The 16,538-nt window shown below is 39.7% G+C and overlaps 1 protein-coding gene across 1 annotated transcript in view; it reads right to left on the bottom strand.

Moving 5' to 3' along the window:
• The window catches only part of GALK (Mevalonate/galactokinase family protein), a 359,582-nt gene that overhangs the window by 54,402 nt on the left and 288,642 nt on the right, over positions 1-16,538 (bottom strand). The window contains exon 11 of the mRNA XM_089379121.1: positions 12,980-13,057. Within this exon, the coding sequence (XP_089235247.1) occupies positions 12,980-13,057 (78 nt within the window). The remainder of the gene's footprint in view (positions 1-12,979; positions 13,058-16,538) is intronic.

Raw genomic sequence — 16,538 nt, 5'->3', positions numbered from 1 at the left:
TACTATTGAATATTGTGGGCCCCCATAGCGAGGTAGTGATCCATGAGGAAACACCATCCAATGCAAACCTCGATGGACCCTGCCCAAATATCTATGCAACTATGGAACTAAAGCTCCATATCGCCCCACCTCACTCCTGGAGGTATAGCTGCAGAAATAGTAAAATCTTCCTCCATCCTAGAGGACAACTTGTCTATCTCTACGGACGTTGCCACCTAATCCTGCTTCTCCTGATTATCCTTCTTCCTTTGAGGACACTGAGTACTGTAGTGGCCAAACTCGCCAGACCTGAAGCACTTGACCTTAGATAGATTCTTCTTTTTCTTTTTCTCCCCCTGCGAACCTTGTCCCTAACTAGGACCCTTTGATGCAAGGGCCACATTATCTTCTTCCTTCACACCTTTCGATACCTTTCTACTGTTGTTGTTGATGGAGGTCTTCACTAGTGCTAGCCTTGTCTCCTCCTGCTACATGTCTGACCACATCCTGTCCCACCTTGGAAATGTATCTCATCCTAGGATACCATGGACAAAGATTTCTCAATCCTCTGAGACACTGTTTAGGGTGAAACGCGCAAGCTTTGTATCTTGAGGCGCTTCTCCTACAGCTGCAAGCTAAGATACCGGATTCGTCCAAAACCCTTGACGAATCGCGAATCGAGCGAATCCGACACGATTCTCTGCGGATTCGTGTCCAAACTTCAGGACACGTCGTGTCCTTTTATGACACGTCGTGTCCGGTAACGTGTCTTGAATTTCCAGTGCGTGTCGCGATTTTTATGACGTGTCCTGTTTTTCGGACTCGTTTCCAGGACTCGGAACTGCTGCTAGGTTAAAGGGGCATGTCTGCTCGGTTGACGGCTCATTTTGCAAGTCAGTTGGCAAGGGATTGTGCTGTTGCAGCGAGGAGCGGACTCTCAGCAAGGAGAATCGACCACCCAACGTCCACAGTCCACCAGTTCTAACTTCTGAGGTAAGTAGTCCACCAGATAACGCAGTTCTGAGTTTAATAGTTTATACCAGCAATGAAGGCTCCAGCGTCCTATCTCTTTGTATCAGCGGTGCCGGTTATACTGGTTATTTGGGCTACTGAGTGGTAGTTTGCCTCGTGCCTACAATTGTTGGGAGGCCCTTTCATAACTCTCTTTGACCACTGGTGTTTACCATGTATGAGAAACGTTATCAGATCCAAAACTTATCTTGAAGGTGGTGCTATGCATTTCTATGCTGAGGATGGACACAATCACTGCTAAATTGCTAATATATATATCACTGCTAATATATTAGAGCTCGGCACAATCACTGCGAATTTCCAGTGCGTGTCAAGAATCACTGCTAAAGTTATTTTCCTAGTGTACTTTTAGTCTAGTTTTCGTTTAGGTGCTAGGAAGCTATTCTAACTTTTTGTCTCACTGCTTTAATGTTTAACTTAGAAGCGGTCAAACTAGCTTGTATTGTGAACTCAGCTTATAACATTGTGTAACCCTGTAATTCATCAGTTAATGAATCCATGTTTCATATAAAAATAAATAGAATCGATTGCATTGTGTAACCCTGTAATTTATCAGTTACACGAATCCATGTTTCATATAAAAAAAAGATTCGATATCTTTTGATAGTGACTAATTAGTAGGTTGTCAATTGTACATTCGTGTACATAGAATCGATTGCATTGTGTAACCCTGTATCATTATAGTGATAACTGCACAAAAATAAAAATGCTGAGCAGCCTGCTAGAAGGCAAGTTCGAGAAAGGCTTGACCACTATGACGAAAAAGTAGCCGTGCAGGAACAGCACCAACTACAAAATTCCAATGAGATTGCAATTTTATTGAATGACAGATGTTTGTACAAGCCATAAGTTCACCTGCTTGAAAATTATAAAATCTATTAAAATAACTTATCATGGATTCTTCTTTGTGAAGCATAGAACCAACCCTAATCAAATCATAGACTTCTAAGAGTAAATGAGGAGCGGATTAATAAACTCAGCCCCTCATCAGTCTGACATTATGCACAGAAATGTGTCTCCTTGTTCTGCGTCCAAATACACTAGGCAACTCTTCAACTCAGTCCCATACTGAAGTGCGTTCACCCAACTATACACAGGAAGAATGTGGCCCTCCTTATGGTCACAAACTCATCCTCTTTATGGTGTGAACTCAGCCTCTTTATGGTGTGAACTCGGCCAGCTTAAGACATGTAATTATGTGCTTGCAATTTTTTTCTATGTTTTCATTAAGTGTTGTCAGTGTAATACATTGAAATTTGAAATAAATACAAGAAGAGCACCTACAGCAGTGTGTTTATAAACTGTTTGATTCAAACAGTTTATAAACACACTGCTGTAGGTGCTCTTCTTGTATTTATTTCAAATTTCAATGTATTTGATGAAATGTGCCACTGAAAACTCAGTTGCACATCATCTATGCAATAAATTGGTAATGGTAACAAATTACAATTCAAATTAGTGTTGATTCTTGTTCATTTCTTTTGCATTTTTAAATTTTTACAGCAGTTTGTTCATTTTTTTTACAGGTTGAGGTAACAGTGTTCATGGCTCAATCAAAGGCAGCAAGGAAGGGCAAGAATGTCATGGGTAGAGATGCCCTTCCTCCCCCAATATCATCAGAGTCTGCTGCAAGTAATGTTGAGGGAAGAGGACTTAAAGACAATGATAAATATCCATTGTGGAAATATGTCACAAGAGAGGATGGGCCAAACAACAAGGGAAAGGGAGGAGGCAATGTGCAATGGAAATGCAACTTTTGTAACATTTCTTTCAAAAGCACATATTACCGTGTGAAATCACATTTGTTGGCTATACCTGGTTGTGGGATTGGATCTTGTAGAGCTATTACTTCACAAAAGAGAAAAGAATTGGTAAAGGAGGCCAATGTTGGTATGGAACATGTGGCACTGGCTTCAAAATCAAAATCACCCAAGGGCAAGAATGAAGACCCCCTTCCAGTTTTGAGGAAAGCCACCACCAAATTTCCATTTGAGAGTTCTACTTCTACTGGGGGACAAGCATTAAAAAGAAGATCACTTGGTCCAATGGACAGGGTTTTCCAAAAAGAGAGACGGGAAGAGCTTGATCTCACCATTGCCTTCTTCTTCTATCAAAACTTCATATCATTTAATGTTGCATGTTCACCTTTATTTGTCGAGATGTGCCGAGCTCTAACTCAAGGGGCTCCAGCAGGGTATGTGCCTCCTGGGTCAGAGAAGCTGAGAACCACATTGTTGACGAAGGCAAAAAAAGAGGTGCAAAAAATGCTTGAGCCTATTATGGCATCATGGCCAACATCTGGGGTTAGCATTGTTTCTGATGGATGGACAGATCCACCACGACACCCAATCATCAACTTCATGGTGTCTTCCTTGAATGGTCCAATTTTCCTGAAAGCAGTGGATACACTTGGCAAATACAAGGATGCACAATTTATGGGTGAGTTATTTATTAAAGTTGTTGAAGAGGTAGGTGTTGAATCTTGTGTGCAAATCATTACAGATAATGCACCTGTTTGCAAGGCGGCTGGCATGATTGTGGAAGCTAAATATCCACAAGTGTTTTGGACACCTTGCATTCTCCATTCATTGAACTTAGCACTGAAATCCATGGCTTCTGATGTGCTTTGGATTGGAAGAATTATTGAGGATGCAAGACATATCCGTAACTTTGTGCAAAATGATACAAATGCCCTCACTATCTACAAGGAGTACAGCAATCTATCATTGTTGAAGATTGCTGATACACGGTTTGCATCTTCATTCATGATGTTGAAGAGGTTGAGGGAGGTCAAGACTGCTCTTGGGTCCATGGTTATTTCTGAGTTTTGGTCTTTTTGGAGAAAGACAGATCAGGCAGCCTCTAAAAGAGTGAAGGACACGGTACTAGATGATGCTTGGTGGGAGAGGGTAGATCTAATTATTCGGATCATGGACCCTATCATCTCTTTGCTTCGAGTTGCACATATAGACAAACCCATCCTAGGAGAGGTTTATGAGGGATGGGATTCCATGATTGAGTCTGTGAGGAGCATTATTCTACAGAGTGAGTGCCCCCAGTATGAGACATCACCAGAGGCCTTCTGCGATACCATACATGATATTCTTGTCCGCAGATGGGACAAGAATTGTACACCTTTACATTGTTTGGCTCACTCATTGAACCCCAAATACTACAGCCATGAGTGGCTGAATGGTGGACCTTCCCGCAGATTCCCTCCTCACATGGATGGTGAAATCTCACAGGGGAGGAAAGAGGCATTGAGGCGGATTTATCAGGATAGTGCATTGCTTGCTGAGGTGGAGGATGCCTTTGCAGAGTTTTCCACTAGCACTGGTCGATTTGGAGGTTATGATGTGATTAGAGACAGGGGGGTTAAGAAGCCCTATTCTTGGTGGGCAAATCATGGGGCAACAAGCCCTCCCCTTCAGTAGTTAGCCATGAGGCTCCTCTCTCAGGTGACTTCATCCTCTTGTTGCAAGAGGAATTGGAGCACATATGGGAATTTACATACTGTGAAGAAGAGCAGGCTTGAGCAGTCCAGGGCAGAGACAATGGTGTATGTGCACACCAACCTTCGTCTTATTTACAAGCAGAGGGAAGAGTAGTTGAGGGGAAAGACAAAGATGTGGGATGTCTTTCCTGATGATATGGGTCTAGACACCACTGTTGAGTTGGCATTGGCCAACATGGATCTCAGTGATCCAGTGCTTGAGCCTGTTAGATTTGATGACTTAGAGGGGTCAACCTCCATACCAGCAGATGCAGAGGCGACTATGGATACAGGGGAGGAGGAGGATGCAGAGGAGAGCAGTGGGGACCATGATGATGGGGACAGTGATGCTGATTCTGATGCTGATTGATGCCTTGAGGCTTGTATACCTATAGTTGTTTTATATTTTCTATTTCTATTTGCCATTGGCATTGCACCAACACTACCTATGTAACAAATTTTGATTTGATGACTTAATGAGAAAACTACAGTTGTCAGTGTGTTTATCTTACTATCTTGTAGTTGTAAGTTGTCTTTCAGTTATGAATTATGAATCATGATTTAAATTTTTAATAAATTTATCATTTATGTGACCAGTACCACTGACATTTATTTGAATTTTGTATGTACTATGCATGCTAATTAGTAATAGGCATAGCTATAGATGAAGAATCAAGATCTATGTTTGAAATCAATAAATTTGTATCATTAATTAAAATTTGTGTAAGAAATATGATAATATCTAATTTTTAATATATATATAAATATATATATATATATATATATATATATATATATATATATATATTAATAAAATAATATATAACGTGTACTAACGTGTCCTGTTCCGGGGGGTCAGCGTGTCCCGAATCCGACACCACGAATCCTGAATCCTACGTGTCCCGAATCCCCATGTCAGGTGACTTAGGCTGCAAGATAATCTTGGATATCCTGAATTCTGGTGAGAAAGGGATCAATGCCTTCACTCATCTACATCCTAATGTTCTGCAACTTCTCCTTCAACAACATCTTCTCCTACTCAGAAGGATTTTGATATAGCCTTGCGAGAGCATCCCACATCTCTTTGGTAGTGTTAATGCCAAATATATGTGAGATTATATGGTCCCAAACTCCATCGAGAATCATCTGCTTTGCCTTGGCCATTTCCTTTTTGAAGTTTGCTAGCTATTGTTGACCAGTAGGTTTTTCCACAATGTTGTTTGCATAAGTTTTCAGACCATGCTCATCAAGGAGAAAGGGCATTCTGGCCTTCCAAATGACATAGTTGGAGGCACCATCCAATCTGTCTTGGTCTTTGAGCCCAACTATGGCCATCTGTGCAAAAACTCTACCTAAAGCTGAAATCTCCCTCTTTCTCATACTCGGCTACTAGCTCTGTTATTCGCACTCCCTTCTGGAGTGAGAAAATTTGTTTGTTGCTACTGTCGGCTACAACTAGAAATTTAGATTTCTGAAGCTAGAAACCCTCTAAAGAGAAATTCCCTTTGTGTGTGCACATTCTCTTCAACACAGCGCTGATTCAAAAAATTGGTGAAAGTTACAGCAATGGATATTATGTGTGATTAGCAGGTGGTTCCGTCTATAGCTCTGGGCAACTTAACTAATGTCCAGGTCTTCCAGAGGGACATAATGAAATGAAATGAAATTTTAACGTCCACGAGACTAGATATAGTCTATGGGACCACTAGCTTCCCTGCTTTTTGCCTTTTGCAATTCAATCCTCTTATTATTCAAATTAATGATGAGCTGACCCAACCTTCTAACAGTCCCCTCACTGAAAAGACAATGCCAAGGAACCGATGTTAACATACTGTTGTAACTGTCTCTGATGTCTCTGAAAGCATCACATTCCAAAATGAAATGTTTTTCCGATTCCACTGCCCTAGAAGTGAAAAAAGTACACACCTGCTCTTCCCAAGCTTCTTTAGGCCTTTTCCACTGACCTGTTTCACACCGTAGTTGATGTGAGTTAGTTCTTAACTGAGCAATAAGAATCTTTGCTCTCCATGGAATGCTAGCTCCAATGTACTCTTTTTTTTGGAGATCACACGTGGGGTTGAATTCTTGAACATAATACTTCTTCTTTCTACCCAACTCTTTTCCCCATATATGCTTACGAAACTTCTCCATAACATAACTCTTTAAATCCTTGTTATTTGTGGGACATGCATTGAGGTAAATATTCCATTTTTGCATCTTGCAAGTGATGCGTTGAGAGCAATAGGGCTCCGAACAGTTATAGAGCATCATTCATGGCCATGGGCACCCTCAACACCCACAATGTTCCTGCCTTTTTCTTTTTTATTCATGGGATGATGCACCTGGAGCAGCATGCCCCTAGCCGACTTAGCAATGATTACATTGTTTAACAGTTGATCCATGGCCCAGATGAGGCTTGTCTTAAGCCTTGAGACATGGGAGGGCTAGCGCCATCATCAGTGCCCTCAATGTTGGAGCATAATCAGGGTTGTTCACCACTTGGAGACCCATGAAACCCAGTCTTTTACCCCAAGCCCAAAACAAGGGCCCACAAAGGATTTTGCTAGAGATCTAGGGGCCAACCCCTAGAACATGATTTTAGAGGGCCTCTTCACTCATCATGGCACTCAAGGTTCTCAACGCTTTCCCTGAGAAAGCCTACGCTAGCATGACATCATCACTACAACTTGCACATGTGGAGATAAATTGTATTTCACAAAGGTTACTAGGTCAGTGTGTGACCTATATATGTTTTTCACATTATTTTATGATTACGTAAGGGCATGTAGGCTAACAAGGCATTTGAATGCCTCATATAAATTGAGAACTTGTCATTTGAATCAAATCATCATCACACCTCTTGGAATTTCAACCTCACTAGAGGTATTTGGACTTGTTCTCTTGTGGATGTTTGGAGATCTTTGGATGCAATTTGATATTTGGAGTTGATCTTAGATATTCTTTCAAACTATGCTTTGGCCTAATGGATGGAAAAAATGCATATTATCTTGCAAGCGCACTCTATTGTTGAATATATATTTCTTAATGTCTAATGTATGGAATTATTGATTCAAGATTATGCTAAATTGTGCCATAATTTGTTGAAGATTAATTGAATTGCTATCTAGATGAATAGTCCATGCATTACTCATTCATAACATGTAATGAATTGTCCTAGTGGTAAGCTCTCCCATGCAAATCCATCAATGGATAGGTAAATGCTTGAAATTTCATTGCTAGGGCATCAAATTTCGACTTAGATCTATCTCATCCTACACTCCATATTACCAAGGGACAAGGGACTAGTCTAATTGGTTGGTGATCAAACTCTATTTTTATCCATATTTTCTCTCTCCTAATTCGGCCCATAAGGCCAAGCTAGGAAACTAGGGTTTGGTGTGAATCCCTAGGCAAGTAGAGTTTTGGTGGTCAAAGAGTCTAAACAGCGAGGGGATAGTATTTGCCACAAAAATCTATCCATCCACTTCAATTTCATCCATAAAACATTCTTGCCCTAGTTGTTTGCCTAAGAAGGAAACCCTAGTTTCCTTTGCTTCAACTTAAGGGCTTCCTTGAAGGTTTGATACATTGTAAGAAACCTTTTCTCTTTGCCTTGACCACTAGATACTCCAACACTCATCAAATTTATCAAACCTTGGGCCTTGTGCATTCTTTTCTAGGTCTCATCATAGAAAGTGAATCGCTCCCTTGTGGAACCTTGAGCCTAAATTGTGTCTTTCTTGAAGAGATCCTAGTGAGAACATTTTACATATTAACCTTAGAACATCCATCATAAGTGATCTCTCTCCTTCCGAGATTCCTCCAATCGGTGAAAGCAATAAAAGAGCAAGGGATTTTGGTTGTCGTGACAGTGGGCCACTACCCCATTCTTGCTTCTCAGTCTAGCTTATGCTTTGTAGGGTTTCCTGATGAAGAACCTTAGCACATGCATATTAAGGTGATTCTTCTTTGACATGTTAACAATTTGTGAAGCATTTATACAATTTATCTTAGCTTAGTATTCTATTCATTATTAGTATGTGTGTTTTACTTCATCAAACTACTACCAAAACAAAAGAGACAAGAACACAAATGTTTGGCTCTCTGCCAAGGCCAAAACCTATCCCACTTGGAGAGGAAAACCCATGCGTAAATTATTCTTATAGAAATTCCATTGGCGAATAACAAGACCATGACCCTTGACACAATCTACCTCTCCAAGACCAAGCCATCATCCTCTCCGTGTCACTGTTGAGATTATTATCTTTGCTGCATCACAGAGATCATCATTGTTGCAATGCCATGCTCTTCATCACTGTTGCAACACCATGCTCTTCATTACGGTTGCACTTAGATCACAATGAGATCACCTTGAGACAATGAGATCACTAATATATATATATATATATATATATATATGATCATGATCTACAATTTCGGTGATCAAAATTAAGTCAGGATCAGGACTATGATCCTTGTCGTGGTTCATCGAAGCATATTGAGACTGCCTTATAATAGATCTGAATACTGTGATGACTTAGCCTTCTTCTACATGTATGTCGAGGATCTCTTCACTAAACCCTTATTTCATTATCATGGCAAGATTGTAATATAGATATATATGGAAGAGACATCGTTTGACATACTTTCCATTGAGTCGAGGGAGTATATCTATAACTGTTGACAAACGATTAGTCTGCTACAGGAGTGCCACTAAGATGAGACTGCCCCTTGTCATGCCGAGATAGTCCAGACCTCATGCCACCTAATCTGAAATCTTCGCTGCTCCTATCCAAGTTTCTGCACCTGCACTTGAGGATATGTATAGCCCCAACGCTTGCCTCACAACTGCGTCATTACTACTCCATATATGCGAGGTCTTGACTGCACCTAAACCCCAACCGAGGTGCAGTCAAGCCCTAACTGCGACTGCTCCTCCATGCGAGAACTCGGAGACATCCGAATTTTTCTTATGTAATTGCGTTGACCCTTTATGGGTATTTATAGTGGTCATCCCATATATGCAAGCTGACATTACCTTATGAACCGACATGTCTATGCTTCAAGCCGACATGACATGTATTTATACATTTAATTCATTTATTTGGAGCTGACATGAACATCTCCTTATCGTTTTGCTTGCAGACTTTGATAGGCTTGTTTTGAGGCATTGATCTTGGTCTTGGAGGGCTGTTAGACAACTTTGAAGACTTGTACATATTTACATAAACTCATGAAGAGTTTCTATACACATGACATGACTCTTTGACATGTAAATAAATCCTAAAGACATCAAGAAGAAGTCTTTCACCTAGTGACACTTCTTGCTCATGAAACTCATGTAGCAAGATTACAAAAATAATTTATTTCATTTTATTACATCAAATACAAAGATCATGTCATTATGAAGACCGAACCTAGTTACACTTTCTTCAACATTTCCCTCTTCAAGACCTGCTAAATTTTGCGACAACATCTCCACAGTAGCCTAGGCCTTGATGGCACACAATCCATGGGTACCTAAGCCTTTTTAGAGAGACAGATGGCTTAGTAGATGCAGTGTAGAGAGAGTTGAACCTCTTGATGACTTAAGAAGATGTTACACGTCCCAAAGCGCCCTCAGGACCCAAGATATTGGTCTACTTTTTCCTAGCACAGTGAATTCTTAAAGATTGCACCATTGGACCCATCATGCCCCAGGCTAGCCTTGACACAACCTAGTGGGTAGGACTTGATTCAGAGCCTGGATGGGGATGGTCTCCCGTGAGAGACTAAGGAGGGCTTGTTACATCCTAAAGGAGCCTTGACGCTAGAGAGAGGAGGCCTTGTTTTGACAAATGGAGACCCATGGAGATGACATGATGGCACAATGCACCCCAGCTAGATTTGGGACCCTGAAGGAGGACTTGAGGTGGATTTGAGGCATACTCTACAAATTTTGGATGATTTTGGCACTATGACACATTTTTGAACCTTAGTGCACTGTGACATGGCATTTGGAGCCATAAAGGGCATAACAACAACAATTTTGAGGCTACGACTCAAACGTGTGGGAAATTATGGGTTGTTTTATCATTAAGCTAGTGGGTTGGGTTCTAACCCAAGGTCTAATTCATTTCAAACTTGTTTTAGGGGCTTTCATTACTTAGAATTTGTTGAGGTAGACCTCATATAAATATAAGTCACCTTAGTTTCATTTTCATCATCACCTGTAGAGCATTTTCGCCTCCTTAGAGGATTTCAGCCTACCTAATGTGACTTATATTCTTGTGGAGATGTGATTTATTTTGGATAATTTTGCTTTTGGAGACTAGCACTTGTTTTGGAGACGTCACTATGATACAATAAAGGGAATTTTAATGCATATCTTGTAAGTAATTTTATTGTTGAATATCTTTTGAATGGTTATTGCATATTGCTAGGGTTTTTATGTGCTAGCTATATTGAATATTTTTCTACGGAATCTTGGCAAAGTATTTCATGTTTTAACTAGAGAATGTATGACATCCTTTCAATGATCTTCATGTTAAGGTCTCTTCATGACTTTATCTCCTCGTAAGGTGATAGCTAGGGTTTTTGAAAATTGGGGTTTTACTTGCCCCTAGTCCATACCAATGTTTGATATCTCCAGTACTAGGTTTCTCTTAGACTCCAACCAAGGATCAAGCACTGGCTTCTGCATTGATGATCAAACCAAAATCAAAAATGTCAAAAATCTACGTTTTCTTCTCTTCCTAAAATTTTGGGCCCCAAAAATTTTCGCCCTAAATTTTCAATCTTGAATTTTTGGCCCTAAATTTTTTCAGCCCCTGAATTCTCGGGCCCCAAAAATTTCAACACTAAAATTTCATCCCTTCAAGACAAGCCACTAGGGTTAGGGTTTGAGGTTGAATTCAACTAGGGCATGAGAGTTGAACTGGTTGGACGTCGTTCTACCATTGTTCAGCCTTAAAACATCAAAATCTAGCAATTTGCATGGTTGGAAGTCTTTCCTTAGGGTTGACGTCATCAAGCCTAGGCAATTCTCGAGCTAGAAGCACTAAGGCTTCAACTTAGGTTCAATTGAAGGCTTGTGGCTCATGTTGTTGATTGTATCAATTTTACATAGGTCGTTTCTCGGTCTTATGTGCCTTTGTAAGCCATTATCATTTCTTATCTCTTAAATCCTAGGTCATAAGCACCCTTGATAGGTTCCTTGGAGAGCACATTGATCCTTATTTCATTGGATTGGGTCTTGTTCTTAGTCTAGGTGCCCTCCTTGTGTCCTTCGTAGGCTACTTGTAAGGTACATTATTCCTTGTCTAGTGAAATTGAGCCTTGTTCTTAGTCAAGCACCATGTCCGAGCCTATTCAATTCTCACCCTAAGCCAAGAATATCCTTTAGGTGACCTGAATTGTGATGCCTCCAATGTGGTGAAAATGCACTAAAGAGTAGGAGGTGGTGTGTTGTGGTGACATCGGACATCCCACCTCATAGTGTTGTTCCTTGGTATGGCTCTTGTCTTGTGAGTCCACTACCTGCTAGATTTTGAGGCAATAAGCATCAACAAGCAGTGTAACATTTGAGCTCATTATTAAAGTTGGAAGAAATTGTGAACTTGAGTTTACACTATTTTGTAACACTGCCAAAACAACAACCTTGTGCAACCAACATAGAGGACTAGTGTGGGATGGGCTTTAGTTGGTGATTTGAGCCTTTTCACTAATTAATTAAGATCAAATTCTTTTCTCTTTCGAGATGAAAGATTAAAGTTCCAACTCAATCCGGAAAGGGTTGAAAGGGTGAGCGATAAACTTGTCCTAGATATTGTGATGGGAGACAATCCTCTTGCACTAGATGATGCAACGGAGCAAGAGAACCTGAACCCTCTCCATCCTATCCTAGTCATCCTCTAAAATACTCAGTCCCCAAACGTTTGAATAGTACAGAATTGTGGCTTTGATAATGCTGTTCAAAACTGCCACATAGAGAGGTAAAAAGAAAGATACCATATTTACACAAACAAAAATACTATACAAATGACTTTAATAGAAATATTATTACAATGCAAATACAGATATATTAAGAATAATAAAAAGAAATTATTCTTACATATCCATATCTACATAAGCCAGAAGTTCTGAGTTCTACAGAGTTGAGTGAGACTACAACTAGCTTAGCTCAATCTTAAATGATCAATCTTAAGAGATTTGATCCCTCTCAGTGAATGATAGATCCAGAGTTAATATGGATCTCGGTTGGTACTAAAAAAATTCCAATTAACTTAAAAGTACCTAATTTTACCGCAAGGAAAGGGAAACTCAGAAGGTTGCTACATATGAAATGTTAACTAACAGTTTTAAGACACATAGAAGCCCTTGTGTATGACAAGAGCAAAATACAGTTTACATTTCACAGTCTGTCTTTAGAAAAGGATAAGAATAAACAGCCTGGAATAATCCCAAACGAAAATTGCTTAAGGTGTATATATGTACCTGCATTCATATAAAGTGCTGCAGCTCTTATGGCTCTGATTCATAAGGTCCCCAAGCTTTTCCAATACATCATCATCGCTGTCAGGATTCCAACATGATAAATGTCACAAGAATCATATTGATGCTAATATATAGAGAGGGAGAGAATCAAACTGGCAAATAACAAGACTTGAGGATTCTCATATGTCACTTCAAGATCATTTTTAGCACCAAATTATAACATTACATAGACGCTTTCATATTCAGCAATTCTGACACAGAGCTCTGTTGTTCAGTATATGTTTAAAATTCTGAAGATGGCATAACTGTTCAAATTAGACGGAAAGAGTAAAAAATTGAACTGCAACAAGTAAATATAAAACTACATAGCAATTTGTTCAGTTATATAAATAAAGGACTTTGTAGAGCCCTTGTTCTAGAATGACAAGCATTTGGGAATATGACAACAAATACCTATTGTGACTCCTATTGAGATATCTAAATTGGGACAAGTATAGAATCTCCTCCAAAGAAACATCTGGCATGGCTATCACTGACAGAGATTGCCAGCGATTTTAATTATGTACTAGTCATTAAGCTGCAGTGTTTCATCCTATTACACAAGGTACAACAATGGACAGCATACATAAGCTACAAACGGAAAATATTTTGGTTATATACATTCACAATAGAGTAACTATATCAAGCGAGTATTCAGGAATCTTCACTCCCTCAATGGTCAAAAGTATTGCTAGGTGTTTGATGCAAAACTGTTCCGTAATGATGCAACTAGTAAAGAAATCCATGCTAGTAACAGCTTTAACTAGTATGCTCCTGATATCCCTAATTTTGTTCATTTTTCTTCAGAGTCTGTAGGGAAAATATTTCTAAAATATAATATTTGATTAAGAGAACTTTTAAATAAAATGTGTTATTTAACATCAATGTTATTAGACTTGGAATCTGTAAAGACTCAGCAAGGTAAACGAGTAAAGAGTCTGTTTCGAATGGGAAATATATCGGATAAAACACGACAACTACTTGTAATCAACCAGGAAAGAGAATTTTTGCTAAAACAAGATTGAAAAAATTGACTAAAATCACACTGGAAGAATTTTAAAGCCATTCTGGCTGTATTACCAGATCCGCAGGACCAGGGATCTAGATCCGTGGATCCCCATATTGAATACAGTTTTGGATCTGGATTGGACAAGACCAAACATATTAGAATATATTAGAATATTCCTATTTAGCATTTAATGCTCATTCCTTTTAGCTGTTGCTATTTATATTCTTTTAGCAGTTTCTTTGATGAAACTGAGTGTTTCTATATTCTACATAGAAACCTGATGTTTCTATTATTGTAAATATCTCTGTATTATGATTGAGCTGTTTGCTCATTCGAAATTAATTCATTGAACATTCTTTTATGGTATCAGAGCAAGGTTAAGAGATTATTCTTGAACAGTAATTCTCTTTGCATCATAATCTCTTGAATCCTTTCTAAGGTCGAGCCCTCTGTAAGCCAGGCAGCCTTCACTGAGTCTTAGCCTCGGCTTTGCTCGCTGTGATAAAAGCTTACAGTCGTCCATCTCGATACAGAAATGGATTCTTCTCTTGCATGATCATTTTATTAAAGAAATAATTCTGTGGCGGTGAATGTTTTCGTGGGAGCGGGATTTTTTTTGGCTGACCAGTTTTTGCTTGGAATCGCGGATCCGGCTATCTTCTTCCTCACCGGGCGGCTACTCGACCACACCGTGGAATTTTCCAGTATTCGTGATCCAGGTGTTTTTCTCTCAAATTTCATTTGTCTGTTTGAAAATCGAAGTTGTGTTTTGAAAATCGATCTGCGGGCATCTGTTTTTTTTAAACCCGTGATTCATAAGTCAAACCCGTGATTCGATCTGCTAAACGCTGTCTGTGGTCGATATTTTGAAACCCGTGATTCGATCTGCTAAACGCTGTCTGTGGTCGATATTTTGAAATCCGTGCTTCATAAGTCAAGTGGCGTGCGTCAAACCCGTGTGCGTCAAACCTGTGGCAGTATATTTAAAAAACCCGTGGTTCATTATTTCACGTAACCTGTGTATTTTGCAAACACTGTTACGTTACCTGTGTTCAGTTATACGCCCGTTATCAGTGTTCAGTTATACGCCCGTTACCGTGGTTCAGTCATACGCCCGTTACCTGTGGTTCATTATATCGTGGTTCAGTTATACGCCATATCGTGGTTCAGTTATACGCCTGTGGTTTATTATATTTCACGTAACCGGTGTATTTTTTGAAAACGTTGTATTATTGCAAACGCTGTTCGCAACCCGTGGTCCATTATAGACGTGTGTGATCACTTCAATATCAAGAGTATTCACCTGTGGGCCTTCATATACACGTATATATTCACGTTCTATTTCAAGACCTGTAGCTGAGCGTAAAGTAACGTGATGCTTGGATAGCTCACGTGGGCCATTGTTTACATCTTTGTGTTTTTTTTCTGTGGGCCATTTTGATACCTGAGAAGTATATATAACCTTGGTGTTTGCCGGCAGTGGGTTATCATTCAGCAGAAGTGTGAAACTAAGACAGCACATTCTTCAAACTCAGACCTGTGACATTTGGTTATTGCATCAGTATACTCTTATGGTAGACCGGCATTATCTTGTGGAAAACTGTATTTTCAGAACTGTACTCTGTGCTAGCAGTATTACTATTGTTTTAGACAGCAGAGATATTCTTTAGCAGGTCAAAGTCTGTTCTTTAAATTTTCACCAGGATAAACAGTCAGCTACATTGTTCTTGTGTGTCATACGTCTGTATTTTCTTTGTGAAAATGGCCACACTTACCAATCTGATGTTAGAAGGAAATCAACGCTTTAATGGCAGCAACTATAACATTTGGAAACAAAGAATGTTGACCATTTTTTAGTACAGGCGTCTTGATCAACTCATTTTGGGCAAAGAGCTTCGTCCAGGAACAGCCGGGACCGATCAAGATAAATTTGATGATCGAAATCGAGAGGCTGTTATGCTTCTCAAGCTCTCTGTCACTGATGATCAGTTACCACAGATCCCTTCTGGCAAGACAGCTGCTGAAATCTGGCAACAGTTGAAAGAACTGCATGAGACATCTGATAAAAGCAGAGCTTTTTTTCTCAAAAATCAGTTGTTCTCCATCATGATGGACGAACATATGTCTTTACAGGAACATCTCAACAAAATTAAAGACATTCGAGATCAGCTCGAAGCCATTGATCGGACCATGGAGGAGGAAGATATGGTAGTCATTACTTTGAAAAGTCTACCGAAATCTTATGAACACTTCATTGAAACGCTCAACATTACCACCACAAATGTTGATCTGAAGTTTCCAGATTTATGTACCAAACTTCTGCAGCAGGATCGGTGGAAACAACAGTTTGGTAGTAGTGCTTCATCAGTGTCCTCGGAAAATGCATTTTCTGCAAAATATCAGTCCTCTCAGTCCTTTCAGCAGAAAGGCTCCTCTCAGCCTTTTGATCCTGCTAGGAAGAAAAGTGTGCAGTGTAATTACTGTCACAAGTTCGGTCACATGAAGAAAGAT

Source organism: Pinus tabuliformis, chromosome J (assembly GCF_031772625.1).
Source record: "Pinus tabuliformis cultivar Carrire ecotype Pingquan chromosome J, CPIR1, whole genome shotgun sequence".
NCBI lineage: Eukaryota > Viridiplantae > Streptophyta > Pinopsida > Pinales > Pinaceae > Pinus > Pinus tabuliformis.
The sequence above is the reverse complement of the archived record's forward strand: the minus strand, read 5'-3'. Positions and strand labels throughout refer to the sequence as shown.